This window comes from Zalophus californianus, chromosome 10 (assembly GCF_009762305.2).
Source record: "Zalophus californianus isolate mZalCal1 chromosome 10, mZalCal1.pri.v2, whole genome shotgun sequence".
In the NCBI taxonomy this organism is placed as follows: Eukaryota; Metazoa; Chordata; class Mammalia; order Carnivora; family Otariidae; genus Zalophus; species Zalophus californianus.
Window position 1 is genome coordinate 39,329,152 of NC_045604.1, and position 25,080 is coordinate 39,354,231.

Here is a 25,080-nt window from a genome sequence, read left to right on the forward strand (position 1 = left end):
GCAACTTTCCAGAGTTACTCTCTCTTCCCCCCCCCCCAATAAATCCAAACTGGGAGCTTCCTTCTTTTTTCCTCGGTGCCCGGCCTACACCTATTTATCTCTAGCCCGCTCCTGAATAAAAGCCTAATAAGATGGACAGGAAGGGTAACTTAAGTCCTATCACTCCAAATCACCAAAACCCTCCAAAAATCGAGCACCTCCTGGGAATTGACACCCTGGAGTCGAAAGACCAACGAAAGGAGAAGCTGGAGTAACGGCCAAATGTCCTTAGATTAGTTGACAAAAGAAAGGGGGTGGACAGGAGGGGAGGTTTCCACCCCCTTCAAACGCCCCCGCCCCTCCTTGGGTCCTCCGGGAGGCCCCCCTGGCCCAGGTGGAGCGCGTCCCCGGGTGCGGGCGCGCCGCCGCCGGAACGGTCCCCGCAGCAACAGGCGGACCGCGGGCGGCGGGCGGGGAGGGAGGTTGGGCCTCGGGGCCCCTCGGGCCGGGCGGCTCGGATGGCCCCTGCCCCGCGCAGCGCGGGGAGCAGGTGGCTGCCCTCTGCGCCCGGCGTGCGCCCAGCGCCGGCCAGCCGAGCAGGGCTCCGGCCCCGGCGGCGGCCCCGGAGGAGGCGAGGGCCTCGGGGCCCCGGCGGGGGGACCGGGACCCCCCGGGGGCCCGCGCGGGCCGGAGGGGCGTGCCCTGTGCTCGGAGCGCTGGGCCCCCGCCGCAGCATCTCGCGCTCGCGGTCTCCGGGCCGAGAGGCCGCGACACCTAGCGCGGGGCCGCGGCGAGGAAGGAAGGGCCGGGAGGGAGGAGGAGACCGGGAGGAAGCCGCCGGCCAGGCAGCCCCGCTCCTGCCGGGTGCCAGGAGAGGCGACTCCCAGCCTTCCCTCCCAACCCGAAACTTTTCCAACCCACGCAGGCGTATTCCTCACGGGTTTCGGCGGCCGGAGTCGCCGTCAGGGAGAGGCTCGGCAAACACACGCGTCCCCCGACACGCGGGCGGAGGTACACAAGGCACACCGGGAGGGACCGCGAGGGAGGTGGCTGGGGCCGCGAAGGCAGCAGGCGGCCGCACAGCCGAAAGGGACTCCCCGCGTGCGAGAAGCAGTGCTTGAAACCCTACAGAAGCTCGGGAGAGTAACGGTGCCCCGAGGCTTTGCGTAACTTTGCCCACTGCGCCCCCGCGTGCAGAGGCGTCCCCTCGCATTCACACCCTCACCCCACCCCGCTCCCCCTCTGCTGCGGCCCCGAGCCTGCCTTTGTATTTCAGGAACTGGGAAAGACCTGCTAATCTGAGCCAAAGAAGGAGGGATGTAAATTGCGAACATTCCACTCCCTGGTACCCCCCCCCCCAGATCCCGAGGGAGAGCGTCGGGTTCTCCCCGAAAGCGTTCCCTCCGCTTCCCTCTGCCCTTGGGTCTCCAGCTTCTTTACTGCTGTGGACTGAAGACGGTAAAGCACAAGCCGATCAATGCGAAGATTTCTCTGAAAGCACGACCTCTCCAAATCCTAGCCCCCAAAGAGCCGGGCGGGGTTGGAGAAAGGCACGTTATTTCGGGGGAGGGGGGCCAACAGCACCTCTCGGGAGGCGCGCGCGCGGCCTGGCGGACGCCTTGCCCGGCTCAGCGCGGCCGGGCGGAGTGGCTGGATTATGTAAGTAACAGCCCTCCATGTGCTCACCACCATCTGTTAATATCTTGATATTGGAAAGTTCGGTGCCTGAGGCAAAGCCAGGGTTGGCGGCGCAAAGCTCCCAGCCTACTCTTTTCTACTCCGGGGCAGGGAATGTACCTCCCTTTGATTGTTTTCGCCCACTTCCCTAAAATCAAGTTAGTAGTGTGCCCCTTCCCTCGCTGCCAACCAACCCCGCAGGTGTGTTTTTGTGGACGCGGGGTGATTTTCTTGGAGGTCACTTTATTGTAATGAATCCTTTCGATGAATTTGTATTTTTATGGCAGTTCTAGTTTCCTTTAGGCATTGAGGTGGACCCTTATTTGGGATGGAAGCTTTATTACTTAAAAAAAAAAATTACTTTTTCCGCCGGCACTCGGGCCCCAAATTCTTGTAAGGGTTATATTTCAACTTCTTTGGAGCGCTTGGCCTCTGTTTACTTTGAAAGCTGTTGGTTAAACAAACATCACTCGGGAGGCTTCGAAGCAGTGGCGTTCCCAGGAGAGAAACGCCGCAGCTGCTCCTTGCTACTGATCTTGTGGCATTTCACTTTTCCCCCCATTCAGAACAGACCCAGGTTGGGCCTGGTGTCACACTGGGCACAGGGGATAGGGGGGTGGGGGATGAGAGAATGGCGGTCAGCCTGCCTCTAGACAGCCGGAAGCAGGCCGGCCTGCACCCTGGAGTTGGTTTTTCTCTCTTTCTCTTCCTCTCTTCAGGGTGGTGGTGGTGGAGAGTGGATGGTTTTGTGTGTGTTTGTGTGTCCAGGCAGGGATCTTCGGTATCTCTCTCCCGAAATCCACGCCCACGTTGGCCTCTCTGCTGGATCTGGTTGAAATTCCCAGAATTGGTTTGTTTAGGATCTGACGATGGTTCTCTGTAAGGTTTTAAATTTCTTATATGCAATCTTCCCTCCTACCTTCATCTGAAGGCTTTAAGAAAGAACGGTGGAGGAGGGCCCTAATACACCGAGGAAATGTCAAGGCAAAGTGTGTTTAACCCAGAACCAGATGCATAAGTGATAACTGCAAGAGTTTGACTAAGAACTCACAGCAGATCCCCCTTCCCATAAATAAGTAAATGCAGTCTGCATGGATTGAGGTTTGTTGGAAGACCGGTCAGAACTTGTGTTAACTTTTAAGTTATTGGGGTTGTGTTGCCAATGGGCGGAGGAAGGGGTTGACCCTAGGCTTGGCCGCTGGTTTCAGAGATGGAGCCAGTATCTAGGCGACTTCTCGGCTCCGACCTGACTGATCGCTTCTCCCCTATCAGAAAACAAACCGGGAGTCGCCGGAGATAGGGGGCTCGGGCCTCACGCCTTGCTCTAGGACGGCCCAAGACCTGGGAGAGCGCCGCAGCTTGGCCAAGAGAGGTTGCCAGGAGCCCGGCCTCTACGTCGCCCCGACAGTAAGGGACAGGACAGGGCTCCGCGTACGTAGCTCACGGAGCTGGGCTACGGACCGAGCTCGCTTGCCCAGCGTTGCGCGCGCTCCTATTTCAACCAGCCGCTCTTGCGCCCTAATGCGGGCTGCGAACTGCCGCGGCAGAGCGTGGCGAGCCGCGAGCCTCCGCGGCGTTGGCTCGGGGGTGGGGGCGCTTCCTTGCCTGCCAAGCGGGTTACCCCGACTTCCATTCAGGCCTGCCTTCCCCCGGGAGTGACAGAGGGCTTACTCGGGTTCGCAGGGAACTTTTCCTGCGGTCAGTTCCCGGGCGTAGTGTGCAAAACGTGCATCCGAGCGCTAGGTGCAATTGACATAACTTGTGGGCTAAAGTTCAAGCCATTTTTTCCAGATTCTGAATCTTTTCTCTCTCTCGTCTCCCTTTCTTCCCCTTTCTCCCCCTCCTCCTTCCCTGCCCTCCTTCCTTTTAAATGTCAAACTGAGCAGATGGTTTTAAGGTGTGGAGGGCATATATCCTTTACTCCCACCAGTTTATTTGTGGGCTGGCGCTAACATAGGTACAAACTGGGATACTTAAAGAAAATAATAGGACGGAAAAGAAGAAAGGAAGTAGCCTTCATCCATTCACAGAACCCACATTTCCGCGCTCAATACACCCGCTTACCTCGAAAGGACTCAACCAATAGAAGCATTATTCCATCCTGCATCTAATGGTCATGTTGATAGATTATTTCTGTTCCCAGCCTAAATTGTTACATCCCGATTATAACACTTGATACAATAGCCTATCATTGGAAGTGTGAGCGGTGTGTTTGTGTGCTCTGTGTGGTTTCTGTAACGGTGTGGAGGGAGTGTCTGGGGGCAGCGGAAAGGGAGGAATGAAGGCTGGGGATGCTCAAGCAAGTCTCTTTTCTTATCCCTGACACCCACCCTCGCCAGCTTGATTTTTTCTTCTTCTTTTCAATGTTTGAATCCTGTGCCAAAACTTTCCTACAGGGTATAGTCTCAGGCATGTTATCATCTCTATTCTTATTCAAAGAAAAGACTTCTTCACAGTTTGATGAATTTGAGGCTGAAATTGTAAATGTCCCAGGGAAAGGTGTATGTTGTGTGTGTGTGTGTGTGTGTGTGTTGCAGAAGATGGTGGTAGTTGTTGGCCAGTGTACTTGTAACACACCTCATAAACACTCTGTTGTCCCAACCAACATCATTCAACCTTTGATCTGCCTGAATTCGAGGAACATATGAAAAATACTTGTCCCCATCCTACCTAAAAACTGAGTGTCTAATCGACTAGGTATGAATGTTTCTGCTTCGCAGCCCTTGTAAGTCCTGGCTTTTATAGGATCTTTAGGTCATAAACGCGGTTGCTTTATTAAAAGCCGTTTACGGTGCCCGGTGAAAGACATGTTCTGGCTACGGCTAGAAATGCCCTTTAGCATTTGTAACTTGCAAACCCCCAAGGAGCTCTTTAAGAGCCACATTAGCTAAAGAAATCTTGCTGGTTATTTTTCATCCAAGAAATGGCAAACCAAAGTGAATTTTCTATAGCTTTACGTTGAAACCTGAAATTTAAGCATTTGAAATTTCTTGCCTAATAAACTTTAAAGTTTGTTACCCAGGCGTCAAAATTGTGTACTCCTATATGAAACCTCTCTCTTTGGTCATTCTGGGGTGGGTGAGTTAGTGAGGGGTAATTGCCAGGTAACGTTTGCAACATTTCCCCACCCCCCCCCCAAAAAAGGCTGCTTGTACCTACAATCCAAATAACCAAGGGCAAACACTCTTCTTCCTAATAATTTTGACGGAAGATTAACTGGAACTCCGCCAATACTGGTCTGCTACCAGATGCAGCGGAGCCCAAGTGAAACCTCTGGCACCCATTATTTTAATCCCAAACCTACCTGTATTTTATTGCCCACCTCGCCTCTAAAAGGAAACAAGGGTGACATGTATTCTTGATACTATCTATGATCATTTAAAAGGTGGAACGATTTGAGCTACCCCACTCCCTCCTCCTATACCACCCCACCCCCTAAAACCGCACTTTTTCTCCAGTATACTTTTCCGTGCCTTCCTCCACCCAAGTCCGCTCCACGCTCGGCCACTCGGGGAACTGGATCAGCTGTATCTGGGAAAGGAACGGGGGGGGTTGGACCTGCGTCCTGGACGAGCTAGTGTGAGCCCAGCGCCGCTCGCGCCGTCGCCCGCTTTGCACAGTGCCCGCAGATGGCTCGCTCCGGCCCCGGCGCGGCGATCCCGTCGCCCCGAAGCGGTGGCAGGGCGGGGGCGGGGGTGGGGGCCGGGGATGGAGGCGGGGGAGGGGGAGCGCGGGGCCCCTCTCCCCTCCTCTCTTCCCAGCCCCTCACCCCCACCCCTTTTATATTTTTTTTTTCCTCCCAAGTTCTCTTGCCTCGCTATCCCCCCTTGAATCCGAAGGCGCCTCGCGATTGGGTGCTGGGGCCGGGTACGTCAGTCAGACTGTGACGTGCAGTCTTCCTGTTTCCTTCAGCTGTGTCTTAAAGTAAATCTTGTTGTGGAGCGGAGCCCTCAGCTGAGGGAGCGCTCTGAAATAATACACCATTGCAGCCGGGGAAGCGCAGCGGCGCAAAAGAGCTCTCGCCGGGCCGCCCGCTCCCTCTCCGCTCGGCTCCTCTCCGCCGCTCCTCTCTTCTTCGCTCTTTTCTCTCCTCTCTTCTCTCCGCTCCTCCTTGCTCTCCTCTGCCTCCTCTTCTTCCCTCTCTTCTCCTCTCCTCTCCTCTCTCCTCTCCTCTCCCCTCCCACCCTTCCCTCCGTCCCCTCTCCCTCGCCCGCTCGCCCCGCTCGCTCGCTCGCTCGCGCACACTCACCGGCCCGGGTCCAATTATCACATTCATCAACCGCAAGACACCGCCGCGTGTGTGCGCGCGCGTGTTCTCCTCTCCCTGCCGGCAAAACCACGCTCGGTCCCACTGCCCTCTGCACCCGCGTAAGTATCCTCTCCCCCTCGCCAGTCCCCTCCCCTTTTCCAGAATCACTTGTCCTGGCTTGTTCTTGAATGAGAAGAAAAGAGACGAGACTCCCATTACTCATACCCATGTAAACATTTTTTTTTTCCAGGAGAAAATGGTGTTATTTAAATGAATCATAATAAAATAGCCTCTAAACAGTTTCTAAGCAGGAGCCTCCGTGGAACTCAGCGCTCCGCTCCTCCCAGTTCCTAAGAGTAAGTGATCCGCTTGGTTTTTATTTCTTTCTCTTTCCTGCTGGTGGCTGCGGTGGTGGTGGCGATGGGGGGGGGGGCGGTGCTGATACTGCTGGACTTGTCGCTGATCTTGTCACCTTTTGTGTACTGTTTCTGGGCTCTGAGGAGGCGTTTGCTTCCTTTCCTTCTTTCTCCTACCCTCTCTTCTCGGGAGAGAGGACCGCGAGGGGGACCGGGTCGCTTTTTGTTCGCCTGGATCCCCGCTTTCCGCCAAGCCTCATCCTTCCCGTCTTCCCCGGTTAAAACTCCGGTGCTCGTCCCCTCGTCCTTTCTCTTTGTCTTTATTATAGCTGCCTTTCTTCCAGGCTCTTCCAATTTGCTTGTCATTTGCATACCTTTCACTTCTCCTTTTTAACCCGGGCAGAGGGCTGGGGAGTAGGGAGGAGGGCAGAGGGAGGAGGAGGGCGCTCTGTTACTTTCCTCGCAAAACGCTGTCGACGGCGCAATGTTGAAATCGGGGTTGGAGCGGTGGAGAGATGGTCCCGGGAAACCAGCGCGGCGCCCCTCTCCTGAGCTCCGAGGACCCAGGGCTAGGTCAAGTTGAGTTGGGTAAGGCGGCGGCGGGAGCCTCAGGAGGTGGGGTGGTGGAGGGATGGGGCCCGAGCGCAGCAGGGGGACCGAGTGGTCGCGGGGCGGGGTGGCGGTAGGGGATGTTCTTGGGCTGCGGATCTGCGAGGCGAAGACTCTCACGGTCCTCGCTGGCAGTCCTGTGCTGTCGGAGCTGCTTGGATCTGCTCTTTCCTGGGTGGTACCTGCAGTTCTGCCCCAGTTCGGAGGACTGGGGAGGGACGAGAACAGAGGTGAGGGTAATTGTCACTGGGAAGAATGGTGAGGAGGGCGGGAAGAGCTGCTATCTTGGCCGAACAGACTAGGAGGGGGCGAGGAGGGGGGCGTTGGCGGGGAGACATCACCCGAAGTCCAGTTTAGCAAGTTGTTGGTTCTTCTGGCGGGCTAGCCACTTATCCTGCTAAAACTGAACATCGGTGGAAAGTGTGGATTGGAGTTGGGGGGGGGCGTGGAATGGGGGGAGGGAGGTAAAGGGGGAGTAGCTTTCGAGAGAGACTCACACGTCTCCCGCCACTTCTCAGCTTTTTTTCGGGAAGTTGAGAGCCCTCCAGGCTGGCAGAGAAGGAGGAGGAGGAGGAGGGGTTGGGGATAGTCTTAAATAGCCCAAGGAGGCAGGCTGGAGTGTGAAACTGCTGTTCTTGGCAATCCAGAACCCTACTCCGCCTGGGGGAAGGCTGGGAACTCACCTGCTTGTTTTTATTTTTCCAAGAAGGTCTGTGTTGTCTCCTTGAGCTTATAAAAACAGTGCAAGCACAGGGTGGCCTTCTCTCAAAGTCAAGGCTATAAGTGTCTTGTTCTGTCTCTCTCTCTCTCCCCCTCTACCCCCCTTCCCCCACCCCCTCCCTCCCACCCTCCTTCCCTCCCACCTATAACCTCCCTTACAAAAAAAATAATTTCCTTTCCTAAACTAGGTAGGCAGAGATCTATTAGTAGAGTGCTGTGCATGGGCAGGGCCTGACAGGTGTGTTGTGTCAAGAAAGACAGGTGCAAATTTCCTCTGTGTCTGTGTGTGTCTGTACAGTTCCAGACCACAATGCATGCTCCAGGCTTGCAGAGGTTTATGAATTTATGGGTGCCCTGGTTAATAGGATTGTCCTGGCTAATGGGACCTGGGCTGTTGTTATGTTTTGAGCCCTGCCATGTGAGTTCTTTGCTTGGGGGGTGGGGGGCGAGTTGGTCTGTGTTTGTTTATTTTTCTTAAGGATGTTGGCAGGCTGCTGCTGAGGCTGTGTCTCCGACTTCTGTCTGCCAGGCGGCTGAAAGTACCCTCACTTCAGGCAGCAGGTGGAGGGAGATTGACTTTCCCTTTGCTTCCCTTTCTAGTTTATGCCTATCTCCCAGGTCTGTGGTGCCCCGAAGGGGGGTGGGTGAGAGCTGTCTTTTGTGTGCATGTGTGTTTTGGGCAGCCATGGGTGGTGTGTGTAACCGCCAGGAATACCAAAGTCATTTGAAAGTGTTACTGTTGTTAAAGCTTATCTTTCTAGCGTGCTTTCTCCCTGCCCAGAAAGAATAGGTATGTGCATAAACTCTTTCAAGTCATATGTTAAATACTCTCATAAAGTAGAATGAGCCTGTCATTGTACCAGACATGTGCCAGATGTCCTAGTTATTACTTTGATGGAGAAGGAAAATCTCAAGTACGTGAGAGGTAACTGTGCTTTTCTATTTGAAGCAAGATGCAGGCAGTCGGCTCTGTGAAGAGTTTCTTGCAAGAACTTCAGAGCATTTTCAGAATAAAATGGGCTGTGTGTGGTGAGGAGGGAAAAGAGGAGCATTGGGGTTAACCTGTCCATATGCTACAACATGGACCTGTCTATATAATGGTAAAATAGGGGAAGGTAAGGACTGTGGCTTGATGTAGAGGGGAGATACTGGGAATTCAGTGTAAGCACTATAGCTGGATTATTCAAACTTGACCCTTTAAGTGTTTCTTTAAGCAGGCTACTTCTTGTGTTACATAGAAATAGGATAGATGGGGAATGGTTTTGTTGGTTGGTTTTGCTGTTTGGGTTATGATCATTGTTTCATGAAAATGAGAAAGTATGTGTATTTACTCTTTAGCCTTAACATATCAAAGTCCCTCCCCCAATACTCTCCTTGGATGCTTTGGAAGTTCTTTAATGTCATCTATGGATATGTCCATTTGCTTTATTTTTAATAGGGGTTATCTGCGCTTGGAACTTACTGATATTTTTATGTGTCCATTATGCAGAATTCTGTTTAGTTAATCACCACCTTGTGGGGAGAAAAGTCATGCATACGTAACATGCATCTTTGTTCTCACTTTATTCATTTCCTAGCATGGTTCCCCTATAAGTAGCACTTGCAATCTTAAAACCTAAGCTAGCTGCCAGGGTTGCTCTTTATTTGTTCAAAGAGCAAATAGGCCTTTTTTTCAATGAATTTCTTATATCATTTCAGGGATTGTCTTGCATTTTCATCTGGTAATATAAGGAATTTTTAGGTTTAGGATTAACACAGAAATTATAAAATGTTACTGGTTTTATAATATGAAGATGGATTGTGCGTGACATGTTATTATTATTGGATTCTAATTAAGTACCTGTATAAGCTGGAAAGGACATATACATAAGGAATTTCTCAAACCTTATTGCCTAGTGTCCTCTAAAGCTTCAAAGGACATTTAGAGTATTTTAGTGTTCTACAAAAAGAAAAAAAGCGTAAGTGTTTTTTCTTGAGATCATTTATTTACTAATTTGGCAAATTATTGCTTTTTAAATAAGTGCAAGTGAATATTTTTGGCGTGTCTCAGAAAATATTCTGTGCTCATTTTGCAGGTGAAAAATGTATGGAATTTTTGATAGGATGGAGGAATTTTCAGTGAAATGGTTGTGATTTGAGAACTCTATTATAGGAATAGGAATATTATAATGAGATTATTATATTAGGAATATTATAGGAACTCTAATATAGGATAGGAAATTTTGAAGCCTGATGTAAGATTTGACAATACAATCTTGGTTAACTGAAGTATTAACTTGTGTCAGGTGGGTTCTTCAAACTAAACATAAAATGCTTTCTTAACCTTACAATAAGCAGAAACATCTCTGAAGGAAAAGTTGCTAATTAGCAGAAATGAACTCTTGAATACAGTGAAGAGGACAGCTTAGTGATTTGGTGGGGTTGAGGGAGAGTACCTCAATCAAGTCATCTGATTCCCCCCCCCCTTGAATTACTGATTTTCAGATGGATTTAAAATGTTTTTTGTTAGTGATATTCCACTTGAAATTTCATAACCAGGTTGACCCAAGTAGATTACTGGCCCATTCAGAGGTTGTTTTCTGTAAGAAGTAAAGTGTAGGCTTGAACAATTTCTTCAAATAATTTTACCAACAAAGACAGATAATCTAAGTAATCCAAACAGGAAACCATGCCAACCTTACACTCCCCTGTCTCATAAAAGATTTGTCTGAACTACTTGGATAATTACCATAATGAACACTTCTTTGTCCAGAATCTGCACTCCAGATAGATATGGTAAAAGTTGTGCTCCCCTCCCCCAAATAACTTCTTTATTAAAGTAGAGCACTTAACCACTTTCTACTTCACACACTGCAGTGTTCCTTTGAAATTCTTCACTGGAAATTCTTTTCTAACATGAAGCCACCAGGTTCCTTAGGATTCTCCATGTTATATTATCTGACATTCTTCAGATAATTCAGATTTTAATGAATCTTTTGAAGTTGTTAAAATCTGACTTGGTTATACCTGGATGTGTGTTCTTATCTTTTTCTGGGAGGAATCTGCTATGTCAAGATATTCATTGTATAGGAATTATTAAAGCATTTGTGTAGTAAGATACCAAATGTGTGGCAAAATATTTAACAATAAAAATATTCTATATGGGTTTTCATACCAATTAAAGACGCATTTACAGGAATAGAATATGTGTATCCAAACAATAATCCATTTGGGTTCAAATTCTATATCAGTTCTCTTTTTCTGCAGACTTGCTGATATTAATGTTTACAAATGCTGATCAAAAGGTTTCATATTGCCTGGTTAAACTCAAAATTAATGTTACGATTAAAATATAATAAGAGTCAATAATAGTTGTAGTTCAAACATTGTGGCTTAGTACAGATGTTGAGAAATAAAGGAATTTCTAAAAATCTTAATGGACAGGATGATATCAGTGATAAAGTCAGTGCATAACATTCTCTAAATTCTGAACTGGGAAATCCATGGGAGCACCTTTAAAAGTGTTTTCAAGTGATTTAATTTCTATTAGAATCATTGAACAATGCATTTTCTTATGTGGTAAGTATGTTCACATGTAGATCTTGTTTATGAATCAGGATGCTGATGAAGTATTACGTCAACCAGTTATAATTACTTAATCTCCTCTATTGCCTTCATGGGTTATGGTCCCAGTGTGTACTACTGCTATACCTTTAGTTCTAAGTTTTAGGTCTTAGCTCTATAGAGAGATCTATTTATTTGTGCCTATTAATATAATGCCTTGTCTTAGTGGAATATATAATTTTTCCTATTTTTCCGATTTGTGCCGTCCTATTTGTTACGTCTCAGCTGGACATTTTACAAGACCTGAAAGTATTTAAATTCTCTTAGCCCAAAACAGAAAGCAAATCATTATCTAATATAAAAATGATGGCTGGTTAAGAGAGGATTGCAAAAATCAGTTTGGTTTGGTGAATTTGAAGGAAGTTACAGGATATTTTGTTCTTGAAAGACCCAACAGGCATGTTTAATTAACACTTACTCTCCACTGAAGATGAGAGTATCATGTCTTTCCACCCCTCTTCCTGGCTTGGGCATGAGGCAGGGATGCAGCTGTTGATACCTAGGCTAGCTGAGAGGAAATGCAGTTGATGCAGAGGTAAATGGCAGTTGGGAAAGGAAGGATGCCTGGGGATGACCTTGTGCTCATCTCTTCCACCAGCCTGTCATTTCTGAGCCTCTGTGGCAGAGATGCTCTTCCCCCAGCAAGGATGGGTAGGAGGAAAATCCAGATTGGGTGTTAAGATGAACAGAGGAAGAAAAAGACTGCAGAAAGTTTGTTCAACATTTTGATTGGAGACTCATGTGCTTTTCAGGTGATATTAAAGAGAAAAGGATTTGCACACAAAAAGAAAAGAGGTAAAATTTTTAAATAATGGCAATGAACTCTATTTTTGGAAAGCTGATAGACACACACAAAAGTCCTCCTTGCAAAGACCTACCCCCAATGTGCAAGTCTTTCTGGGCTTTGAAATAATTCATCCCTTTTCTTGTTTGTCTCGGTCTTTTTCTTTTTCTCACCTGATTGCTACACCCGATTTATCAGATCTCGTGTGCCAGTGAAATATTTGTCATTGCATTTTTGTATTCCTGGATACAGTTTTATTATTGATGTGTGAGGGTTCAAAATCATTCTGAAACCGATTTTGAACCCGGTATTGAAGTTCTTAAGATCTGTTTCCATTCTGACTTCAGGAAATTTTATCCTGGGGCATACAAAAAGTATTTTATTTTTAAGCATACAAAAAATATAAAGAAGCATCATACTGCTTGCATGATACTCTAAAACAGGCTTTAAAAAAAAAATGTTGTCTCTTCATATAGAGACCAGGAACAAGGAATGCAGGATGAAATCGTTGTTGCTTAAAAAAAAAAAAATTTTTTTTAAAAACCCACACATTGTCATCTAAGCATTGAGCATTTTCTTGATTTTTACAGGTTATTTCATGCTGAAATTATGCCTATTTGCATGGATAGTCATTCTTTAAAACTAGCCACAGATGCAGTCCTAGGGAGCACGTAGATGTTTTTACAGGTGAACCGAAAGAGATGGGAGCTGTTCCAAACACTCTGCACGCTGCCTTTGGCAATAGACCCTGTTATTGTGAAGATGTGCTCTGTTAAGCAAACGTGAAGTTTAATATTAGATAAACCCTGTGTGAAAAAAATATTTTCATTTTCTTCATAAAATGTTAATTGTAAGCAAAAAGATACATCTTATATTTACACAAAATTTGGGGTTAGCCTCACTAGGTAGTAAGTCACAAAATATGTCAAGTGCCTTTTATAAAATGTAAGGAAGGATATTCTTTTTTTATATTGTGTCCTCAAGAAACAATGGAAGTTCATATGCAGAGATTTCTCTTTCCTCATATATTTTGCTTGATGCCGTTTTCTCCTTTATTTATCTTTTTTTCTTTAATTTGGCATAAGAAATACAATTCACAAATGGTGTATGTTAAAGTTTCCTTAGGCATTTGAAGTATTATTCTGGCAGGTTGGGACAGAAGAAAACTGATACTGAAGATGTATTTACCCTTGCCTAACTCAATTTATTGTTCCACATATTGATTTCTAAAATGTGACAATTCCTTCTTTTGTAGCAACTTTGCAGTAATTTAAGTAATCAAAAGGACATCATGAAAATGTATCAATATTCTCACACTTGTGTTAAAATATAGCAACAGATACCATTTTCGAATGTGATTTTACTAATAAAAATGCATATCTATGCGAAATAAGCAGACTTGTAAAATGAGTATTTGTGCATTTATTTCAATGTTAAATTGACCATTTATATTGGAAAGATGCTGATGGGGTGTTCTCCTTCCCATTTCGCATACGACAAAAATATTTTAAAATTCAGTAATAAAGGGGGCGTGTTAAGTATTTGCATTTATTTTCAAGTCTTTTTCCTTTAATAGCATTAAAACCACAATAATTTTAATTCAGAAATGGAATTTTTTGCCCAAATTTCACACAGCCTCAAAATTGAACCTTATTTCTTAAGTATAGACCACTTTCATCTTCTTTTGTAATATGAATCTCAATGCCCAAAATTTAATCAATTGGTTGTCAGAGGCTGTGTTCTTATAATCTACTGTTTCTTCTGAAGATAAACAGTATCATTTTAGGCATTTGTGAAAGAGAATCATATTACTGGTGCTTAAGCAGTTTTTGCTTTTTTTTTTTTTTAATCTTAATCCATCTTAAACCAGTGGAGCAGAAATATTTAAAAATGTTTCATTTCAAGCAGAGTGCATAATAAATTGCAATAATTGTAATGTGCCATAAATCCCAGAGCCTATGCATTTTGCATTTGATTCAGGATTGAGGTCAGGAAATTTGGAGAAATTTAAAGAAAATGATTCATCAGTCCTTTTGTTCTGTTGGCCAGGGTCCCGGGATTCTTGAGCTGTGCCCAGCTGACGAGCTTTTGAAGATGGCACAATAACTGTCCAGTGATGCCTGACCATGACAGCACAGCCCTCTTAAGCCGGCAAACCAAGAGGAGAAGAGTTGACATTGGAGTGAAAAGGACGGTAGGGACAGCATCTGCATTTTTTGCTAAGGCGAGAGCAACGTTTTTTAGTGCCATGAATCCCCAAGGTTCTGAGCAGGATGTTGAGTATTCAGTGGTGCAGCATGCAGATGGGGAAAAGTCAAATGTACTCCGCAAGCTGCTGAAGAGGGCGAACTCGTACGAAGATGCCATGATGCCTTTTCCAGGAGCAACCATAATTTCCCAGCTGTTGAAAAATAACATGAACAAAAATGGTGGCACGGAGCCCAGTTTCCAAGCCAGCGGTCTCTCTAGTACAGGCTCCGAAGTACATCAGGAGGATATATGCAGCAACTCTTCAAGAGACAGCCCCCCAGAGTGTCTTTCCCCTTTTGGCAGGCCTACTATGAGCCAGTTTGATATGGATCGCTTATGTGATGAGCACCTGAGAGCGAAGCGCGCCCGGGTTGAGAATATCATTCGGGGTATGAGCCATTCCCCCAGTGTGGCATTAAGGGGCAATGAAAATGAAAGAGAGATGGCCCCGCAGTCTGTGAGTCCCCGAGAAAGTTACAGGGAAAACAAACGCAAGCAGAAGCTGCCCCAGCAGCAGCAACAGAGTTTCCAGCAGCTGGTTTCCGCCCGCAAAGAACAGAAGCGAGAGGAGCGCCGACAGCTGAAGCAGCAGCTGGAGGACATGCAGAAACAGCTGCGCCAGCTGCAGGAGAAGTTCTACCAAATCTACGACAGCACCGATTCTGAAAATGATGAAGATGGGAACCTGTCTGAAGACAGCATGCGCTCGGAAATCCTGGACGCCAGGGCCCAGGACTCCGTGGGGCGGTCAGATAACGAGATGTGCGAGCTAGACCCGGGACAGTTCATTGACCGAGCCCGAGCCCTGATCAGGGAGCAGGAGCTGGTGGAAAACAAGCCCAAACGAGAAGGCAGCAACAAAGAAAGAGATCATGGTCCGAACTCCTTACAACCGGAAGGCAAACATTTGGCCGAGACCCTGAAGCAGGAACTGAACACGGCCATGTCGCAAGTTGTGGACACTGTGGTCAAAGTCTTTTCAGCCAAACCCTCCCGCCAGGTTCCTCAGGTCTTCCCGCCTCTCCAGATCCCCCAGGCCAGATTCGCCGTCAACGGGGAGAACCACAATTTCCACACCGCCAACCAGCGCCTGCAGTGCTTTGGCGACGTCATCATTCCGAACCCCCTGGACACCTTTGGCAACGTGCAGATGCCCAGTTCCACAGACCAGACAGAAGCACTGCCCCTGGTGGTCCGCAAAAACTCCTCCGACCAGGCCACCTCCGGCCCCCCCGCCGGTGGCCACCACCAGCCCCTGCACCAGTCACCTCTCTCCGCCACCGCGGGCTTCACCACGTCCACCTTCCGCCATCCCTTTCCCCTTCCCCTGATGGCCTACCCATTTCAGAGTCCATTAGGTGCTCCCTCCGGCTCCTTCTCGGGAAAAGACAGAGCCTCTCCTGAATCCTTAGACTTAACTAGGGAGACCACAAGTCTGAGGACCAAGATGTCATCCCACCACCTGAGCCACCATCCTTGTTCACCAGCACACCCACCCAGCACCGCAGAAGGGCTCTCCCTGTCGCTCATCAAGTCCGAGTGTGGCGATCTTCAAGACATGTCCGAAATCTCACCTTATTCGGGAAGTGCAATATCCTTTTCTTTTCCCCTCGAGGAAAACAAAACAAAACAACAAAAAAAGGCTTCCCCAAAGGTCAGGTTTCCACAATAGATAGAAGGACATAGATTAATATCTTCTAAGGAATGCAATCTTTCCTATTATTCAGAGTAATAGGCTTTTATCAGCACACGTGCTGCGCTCCTGATTGCACAAAAGCTTCACAGGAAACCCACATCTTTGCAACTTTCACAAGTTGTTAATTGCCTCAGAGAGCTGGTATTTAATATGTGCTTTTCCAGCAGTGCTTTTTCTGCTATTCTTCCTGTATTCTCTCTCTCTCTCTCTCTTTTTTCTTTTAGGAGTAGAGTCAGAGATGGACCAAAAAAAAAAAAAAAAAAAAACGCATTGTAATAATGAATTCTATCAGATTGTTTTTAAGGTGTAAAGTTTTATGATGGAGTCAGGAGAAAAGTCAGTTTTGAGATTCCCTAAGATTCCATAAGAAGAATTCTCCCTTTAACCCATCTGCAGGGCTCCTGGGCCGTGTAAAGAAGACCTGATTAAATCTTAGGAAGAGCACTTTACTGGTGGGAGGCTTCAGTGGGAGAAAAATGGTCATGGGGGCGGGGCGGGGGGAGGTCAGATTCTCTCTTTGATCTTTAAGTGAGACGTTTGTCGCTGGTGGTGTTTCTTTAAGGAAATATACAGGTACTGATGTATTCAGACGGCACTGGTCTCTCTCTCTCTCTCTCTCTCTCTCTCTCTCTCTCTCTCTCGTTCACCCAAGGTCTATTCCTTGGGCCTGGTGCAGCTGCCTCTATGCATGATTAACCTCTGTTCAGCCATACACAGAAATCTTTTGTCCTAACATACACAAAGCAAATTATTTTGGAAAGCGAGAGAGCACAATTAAATATAAAACTCAGCTGTATTCGACTTAAAAATGGCTCTTTTTATGACTCTTATATTTTGAACCTGACTTTTAGGTGGAGATGCCAGTTATATTTTTTATTAGACCTGTCCTGAACTCCAGCTATTTTTCACTGACTTTTCTTTTTTCCTCTGTAATTTGGTCCTTTCAGTCAATTTTTTAAAAATCTTGTGGCTGTTGGTGTTTTGGGGTAGTCGAATAGTAGCATTTGGGGGCAGGTAGAGGCGTGTTTCTTTTAGAATCAATTGCCAGATGGACATAAAATTTAGCAATTAAGTTGGCTGTTGCGAAATTGAGGATTTTGAGCAATTGTCCTGATGACTAGAGATTGGCATTTTAGTATCTAAGCCCACTCCAGAGGCTGCCACGTAAGTGCAAAGTCCCAGCTATGGTGGAAATACATTTTTCTATGTAGGGAAGGCTGGTCTTCTAACCAGCTCTCAGGACAGTAGTGAAGATTTCTGATAAGGTGAGCCACAAGTATGAGACCCACTTGGGGCACTTAAACACAGTCTCTTTCCGCAGTGAGGAAGAAGAGAATAATGTCATGAGAGGAAGGAAGATAAAGATGTTGAGGACTTAGGTATATAAACAGAAATTGAGTCTTGGTTTGGTTGCTGATTTAACTTCTACCTTTCAAAGACCTAAAATGTAATCTACCAACCATGAATTGAAGCTTCGCCAATCACCATGCCTTGCACATTATAAACAGGCAATAAACACTGGTCAAAATGATTGCCATATAGTGTTGCTGATGAGAAAGGCCAAGCGAGAAGATGCAGTACCTGGAATGGTTTTCTGTCCTTGGGAGGAAGAGCATCATCTGAGGTTCACACAAGCCTGAGGTCCAGGGCTGGACCCTATTGCTAGACCCTATCTTACTTCATTTTGAAGGCAGTAGTCAAGATGGTGGGGTGTTTCTCTCCCTTCCTCTCTCTCTCTCTCTCTCTCTCTCTCTCACAAACACATACACAGACACACACTCAGAGGAAAGGGACATACACCTACGTTGAGAAATATTTGAAACCAGGTTTCACCAAAGTCCCATAAGTGCACACTAAACTCTTTAACCAGTTTATGGGTTTTGGGTTTTTGTTTTTGTTTTTTTAATTAGGCTTTTCATTGTAACCAGATCATTAGGCCTGTGCGTTTTTTGTTTTTTTTTTAAGTAAGTTGGGTCTTCTAGGAACAAAATCTTTTAGATTGCTTTAAGTGTTGGCTACATTCATTGTCTCACGCTCTCTAAATCCCCTGAGGAATTTAGAGGATTTGAATTGAAAGAAGTTCCTTTTATTTCTATACATATCAAAGGCTTTAAGGAGAATATAGTTTCTTCTTCAGCTGAATAACTTCCGTCTCCTACCAGTATGAGTCTGTTGAACTGGGATGGCTTGGAAACACCTGTGTTCATATGAAATGTTGCTTACACCTGGAGTTGTTTCTTTCATGGAGCTAAATAATTTTGGCCTCTTGTTGCAGTTAATGTTTACATTTTCCACCTTTTGGCCTTCTATGCTCTGTTTCTTTCCCCTCGATCATGCCGTACTTTTAACCATTTATCCCACTGATAGATTCTTTCTCAGGAAGAAGACAGGCAAGCAACCCTTTCTATAATCCCCACGATTCTGAAGCCAACGAGGATCTGAGTGTTTTGGGGGAGACTGGGTCCACTTGTCTCCTGTCTCCATCCTTGTATGGCAATGAGTTCTTCCCTTGATTTACCCAATGGAGTGTAGGCAAAATTCTCAAAGCTTTTCGTTTAAAGAATTCTCTGGGAATCCTAGAGAGTGGTGTCTACTTCAGTTTTAGGTATATAAGGCCATCTTAGAACCGGTAGCACAGTTATTCCTAGAAAAAAATTCAATAGACATGAGTAGAAATGGGATGAAATGACACCTCTATGATTGTCATTACTATGTTTTTATTTGTAGTCATGGCTTTTCAAATAGTAATGAATAATTTAGTTCTTAAGGAAGGATTCTTCCCACTTCAAAGGGCATCATCTGCTTCTTTGAACAAAGTAGCCAAGATAAGAACTATTAAGAACACCAGCTTATCAGATAAATCCATTCTAAGTTCAGCACATGAAGCATATGTAATCTATATAAACGCGATACCTCGTTATCCTTTCTAATCGAAAGGAAGTAGTGCATGTGTGCCTGTTGAACTCAATGTCAGTGCACCTGTTCCAGGAGCTCACGTCTTGGATATTGAAAAAAAAGAAAATGTGTTCGGTGTCTTTGCAAATGAATCTATTTAATCAAATATTAAGTTTTATTCAAATTCCAAAAGAAAGAGCCAGCCAAATGTTTTTCTTCATGATGTTCCTTGTCATTCATCCTCTTTGCATCTCAAGAAAAATAGCCTTGTGTAGGCCTCAGACATTTGCATGCACCCAGCTGAAGCTCCAGAGTAGTCTTATGAGCTGAGAATAGTCTTATGAGCTGTTAAGATGTGCAGGTGAAGAAACTGAGCCTGTTTCCTGTGACAGACAGCGTCCCCAACTTGACTGTTGGGGAGAATGTTTACAACACTTCAAATTTAGGAAAGGAAAATTGTTTGGTAATTTGAAACTAAAATCCAACTGGAAAACATGGATTAAAAATGAATTTCTAATATGTGAAATAATCCATGGACATTTTTAGAAGATTTATGGGGCCACAGTCATTCTATTAGCTGTATTAGCTACGGGGAAAACATTTATATGAAAGACTGAGAGACTCTGGGTTCCGACCCCCCCAAAAAATTATTCAGTAAATTCTTTTTATTTTTAATTTCCATAAGTGACACGTCTTAGGCGTTCAACTTCTTAATGGAGTAACAGCTCGTTCTATCACTCTGATTAAATGAGACAGTCTAGATCCTCTCTCCCCATCTGAGGGAGAAATGCTCTCGGAAACAGGCAAATCGGGGAGCGTAAGGAGACGGCTAAAAATTCTTTGGGTTTCAGAGCATTTTAGAAAATGTAAGTAAGTAGCCCCAATCCAATTTGGTTGGAAGTGCAGCTGGTAAAATCTCTAGCCACAGGTCGGAGTTCAATTGGGGAAAAAAAAAAAAGAAGAAGAAGAAGAAGAAGAAGAACAATTCGCCTCCTCCAGCCCTCACAATGTGGTGTTCTCGCGTTTGTCTTTTTGCTGGCCCCGCTCCTCGCCTGCCACCGCTGTGTAGGTACGGTTATGTCGCGCTTGGTAAACAGACGGCACTCAGAGTCTCAGGTTGCTGGGACCCCCCCAGGTTCAGCTGCAGTACCCTGCTTCTCTGATCTTTTCTATTCCTGAGCAGATGTCTTTCATTAATTTATGGATTTATCATCTTTTCTTTTTTTTCTTTCTTTTTTCTTTTCTTTTTTTCTTTTTTTTTTACACCTGGCAGCTGTCTCAAGTTTCAGTAGTTATTGTCTATTTTGCATTACACATAGAATTGAATGTCATCTGTCTTCACAAAGCTATGGCTAAGAGAATTGAGGCAAAGCCACATGAGCGGCCGGGACAGATCTTGTTTGCGTTCCATCCCCCTCACCCCACCCCCCCCTTTACCTCCTTAATATTTATTTGTGCTCATTTTCTTTCCTGGCCTTGAATGGAGCTTAGCTCGTGTTCAGTACAGCTGTATGTTTACTGAATCTATTCCATCATGAGTCATTGTGCGTGTGTAAGTATCCTGGAAACAGCTAGTGCTTTCTTGGAAGAACAGTTGCTTTTCAGCACAAGCACTTAAAAGGGAAATTAACCAATTGGTCAGTTCAGATTTATTTTGAGGAGGAAAAAAAAGGATTATCTAACTGTTGGCTTTTAAATGTTTCATTAGCTATTTTTAATAGTTTATTAGAAACATATATTTTATGGGAATTTTATCTTAATTACACGATGAGCAAGAGATAAAGATTTATTCTCTGTTCCATTTCAACGGATCAATTCTAAGTATTACCAACAGGAAACATTTTAAAGCAAAACGGACTTGAGACACTCGAATCAGAATAATTTTTTTCATGAAATAAAAAGCCTCTAAATCCTGATCAAAATAAGAGGGATAGTTTGTTGTTGTTTTTTTAAATAAAAAGAGCTAAAACATCGAAGCATAATTTAAGCGTACTGAAAACATCAGGAAGTTTTGGTAGCTCTATCACAGAGAAACACAGCAAAACGGGGTGTTTTGTAGGAGGACCACATTTTTAACCCTTCGGTACTTTTCCCCTGCTAATAATTCAGTGGTGCAAGATTGTTTTTTCATCTGGCCTTCTGAAGAAAAGATTAGAACCCAGATCTGAGAATGTCTGCTGAAGTTTGGGCTTGCCTAAAAACTCTTATCACCAGGCAAGACGAGACAGCTTGCCACTATTATTTCACTTACCCATTTGGACAGATGGTCCTGAAGTGTGCTGGGCTCCTTTAGTCTTCTACTGGTCTAATGGAGGTTACTGGAGGGCCTTTCAGCTCTTTCCTTGGCACAAGAAGTATGTCAGTCATAAATTATCGTCTTTGTGATCATTAAGGATCTGAAACAAAAACACAAGTTCAGTTAAGCTGCTTTGGCTTACAGACGGAAAATCGAAATTTCTTCCTTCAGTCTGTATTGTCCGTGGGGGGGTGGGGTGGGGGGGAAGCACAAGATTTAATTTTTCCATTTACAAACCAAGGTGATCTTTGAAACATTGCATGATGTTAAAGGGAATGCTAATTGAGCCAATCCTCAGCAGAATATTTGGCTAAACACCCTGCTATAAGTAGTCAAGAGCTTATCAGTATGAATTTGATTATGCTTCTGTACTAACTTCCTGGTTTCTCTTCTTCCTAAGACTGGTCACGCTGTTCTTTATGGAGGCCATTTAGAAACCTTGACTTTTCCTAAATACGTGCATTTTTTTTAACCTTTTTTCACCAGGTGTGGCATTTTTGTTGCCTAGTAAAGCGTGTGTGCGTGCGTGTGTGCACACACGAGTGCAGATTTTCTTTTCATTTCTTATTTTTCCCATACTCTCTTTTGAGAGAAAATCCTTAGAGAAGCTTCTAGGAAGGACCCTTAATTGACCTTGTGGGGGACCACATTGATTTTCTCCACGTGCATCTTCATTTCTGATAAATTATAAAGCCATTAATTTGCTGAGGAAATGGCAGGGCCAGGCTGCGGCGCAGATGTGACCAGAGCCATCCCAGCTCTGAGTCTGCTGAGGAGTGCCAAGAATCTGGGGGAGAATCAGGAAGCCTGGATTGTTATGGTTAGCCTCACATTCTCTTGGGAACTGTTTTAGTTGCTGCTGTTTACAGATCTAAAAGGTAATGATGTTTCCAGATAAATAGGCCTTCTTATTTTGGGTAAGTGGCCATTTATTGATCTGCTAACCCACATTTATTGATTTGTTAGCCCCAACCACTGTGCCACTCTCAAAGGAGTTAACTATAAATCCAGGAGAGGCAAATTGTATTTGGTTTTGGATCGTTGCTTTAACAAAAGCGACACCCCCTCCCTGCGCTCTCTGTGCCAAAACCACCCCTCCCAAGTTTTAGCTATTATTTAAAAGGAAACAATTAAAAGGATATAATAATAAGATAGGAAGAAAGTGAGTCAAGATGCTCCATTAGTTTAGCACTAAAAGGTAAAACATGAAGCTTGCCTGACAGTGTTCAAAATAATGCATTTTATATTTTCAGGCACATTAGGATAATAATTTGATGTAAGCTGCAGAGTGTGGAGAGAAGAACAAACAGAACTGTAATTGCAAAGAAGAGAAAAACTCTCACGATAAGAGTTGTACAATACATGTTGGGTGCATTTGTCTCCTTAGCAACAAGTGAACATATAGGTAGCATAAGGACCTCGAACAGGGTAATGTTTTGCCATCCTCCCCACAGAGCCACCAAGATTCTGCAACCACATTGTGCATCCTCACCATTACACTTGGCAGTTTCTGACAAGCCATGGTCATTTTGAGCAAGGGGCAGCAACGTAGTGATGGATTCCGTGGCTGGTGCCATTTACCTTCTAGAATTTCCCCGGCTGCTTGATGGGCCTCCAGGTTCTTTTGGGGAGTGGGTGGTGGGTGCGTGTGTTTAAAGACATTGTTTTCCTTAACCAAATGCCTCCTACATGCAGGAAGGATTGTCACCCAATCACTTGAAAAAAGCAAAGCTCATGTTCTTTTATACTCGTTACCCCAGCTCAAATATGCTGAAGACCTACTTCTCCGATGTGAAGGTAAGGTCATTTTTCATCAGTGGCTTTTCAATTTCTGTGCATGTGGTCATGATTCGAACTCTTGGCAGTTGGTGGAGATGAGTGTGAAATCAATCCATGAATACACCTGTGTAATAACTGATGCAATGCACTTATCTTTTTGTCGGAAGCCGTGCCAAGCAAAGATACCCCTTAAGACCAGGAGACTGGTATCAAGTCATATGGGTTTCCAGTGTGATCAGGGAAACTTAGCCTCTGACTTTATATGTCTTAGTTAACTTCTTGGAAGAAATTTCAGCCAGTCCTGGATGGGTGTGCTTTAGAGAATTTTTTTTCCCTCCCCTCAGCAACAGTAAACTGTTTCTGTTTTTGTTTCTGTTGGTTTCCCCATATTTGTGCTTATGAAAGCAAACTCTAGCACCTCTTTTTCCCCCCTCTGTCAAAAGGAGCGTACATTGAAATTCTCTATGCAGTAGCTGCTTAAAAACAAAAGTGATGATTGTCTCTTATTTACAACTTAATTTGTTGTTGATGTAGAGTACACTGAGCATAAGGAGAATGAATAAAGTGACAGATTCAGGACACATTATTCAAATGAGGATATGAAAGCTGTCGGCCTACAGCTGCAGCCTCCCTCATTCTACAGAATATGGGGACCTCCTGGTTCTGCGTGCGTGTGGATGTGTGTGTGCGCGTCTGTGTCTGTGTGTGGGTTTTAAGTAATTGTTTGCAACAACTTGATGTTGTGTTAATCATCTGCAACTTTTTAAAACATAGATTGGGTTTTGATGATGATAATCACATGCATGGTATCATTATCCAAGGAACTTGATAAACATTACATTAGCTGAGATTAGTTTATTAGGGTTGGGTGCTTTTCCCCCCACCCTCCACTGCCCACCCCCATATGTACAAGTTCTTATTCCTGCCACTGAGAACTCAGGAGCTGCCAAAACAGGCTTTGCTTCTGCACCGCTCCCTCCACGCAGAGTGTTTCGTGCCCGATGGCCCAGGGGCTCTGTTGGCCCCCTTTTGCAGGCCAACTCATTTTCGTTTCCTTCACTGATGTTTTATTTGGCCTTATAAGAAAAGTTCTGTTTTCCCTCCTGTTTGCTTTTGAATTGTGTATCAACTTCAGCCTTTTATCTTCCTCCTTCCCTGGCTGAGCTCCTTAAGTGGAAGGCATGTTTTCTCCCCGCTCAGGGCCAACAGACTGGGCAGGATGGGAAGGCCCAGAGAGACAGTAACTTGAGAGGTTGGCTGAGGATCATTAAAGTACAGAAAAGGCTGCGTGACCCAGTAGACCAGCAAGATGGTTTGGACTTCTTGGGGGACCATCTGAAACAGACACCAGGGAGGGACTTTGTCAACTGGTTGAAGACTGGATAGCTTCTGGAGCCTAATGGAACCTGGCAGAGTTCTTTCGTGGGTGAGGAGTGGTCCTCTCAACACCCTAGTTCCAGGAAGAAGGGGGGACATGGAGGAGAGGGAGAAAGTGTTACCATGTGTGCGCATGCACGCACGTGTGTGTGTTATCTAGGTGCCCATGTTACCTCCTCCATTCCTCTTAGTACAATGATCTGCACTGTTGTGATATAATAAAGACAACACCTTATATTATTTAGATAGTGCTTTTCATCAGAAGGAAGCTATAGAGCTTTACAAACTGCATCCATAGGGATCTCTCACCTACCACTGAAATGCAGCCACGTGGAGGGTGGAAAGCAGGAGCCATGCCCAGGCCGCAACACTATCCAAAAGTAGCTGTAAATGTTAGACACATTCGTGGGCTGGGTGAGAAGGGCAAGGGTAGGGGAGATTGTTAATCTGTAATCTTTATAAATACTGGGCAGTGGAAACTGACAAGAAATTGTTCCTCTCCCTTTAGAATACATCTAGTAGTTCAGCTTTGCAAATAATCACTATGTAAACAACAATTAAATACCAGGACGAATATTTTATTTAAAAAAAGCACTAATATTCAGATTATAGATTCTATCCATACTCTATCCATACTGGGAGAGAAGGCTGTTAAAGTATACGTGAGTCTGGTTAATTCCCAATTATCCACTCTAATGGAGGGGAAACAGTAGGGCATATAATGCATAGCAGAAAATCACCAAAGGTCATTTCTCTTTTATTTTTGGAATGAATTATACATTTTTAACTTTGCTAATTATGTTTTTTCTT

The 25,080-nt window shown here is 45.2% G+C and overlaps 1 protein-coding gene across 9 annotated transcripts in view; it reads left to right on the forward strand.

Moving 5' to 3' along the window:
- The first annotated feature begins 866 nt into the window (after positions 1-866).
- Positions 867-25,080, forward strand: part of PROX1 (prospero homeobox 1) — a 57,480-nt gene continuing 33,266 nt past the window's right edge. The window contains exons 1-4 of one of the 9 annotated variants that reach the window (XM_027611046.2): positions 2,944-3,063; positions 6,156-6,261; positions 14,027-15,818; positions 22,804-22,911. In XM_027611046.2, coding sequence (XP_027466847.1) covers positions 14,094-15,818; positions 22,804-22,911 — 1,833 coding nt within the window. In that variant the 5' untranslated portion in view covers positions 2,944-3,063; positions 6,156-6,261; positions 14,027-14,093. The other 8 variants (XM_027611044.1, XM_027611054.1, XM_027611047.2 and 5 more) reach the window with 8 other exon arrangements.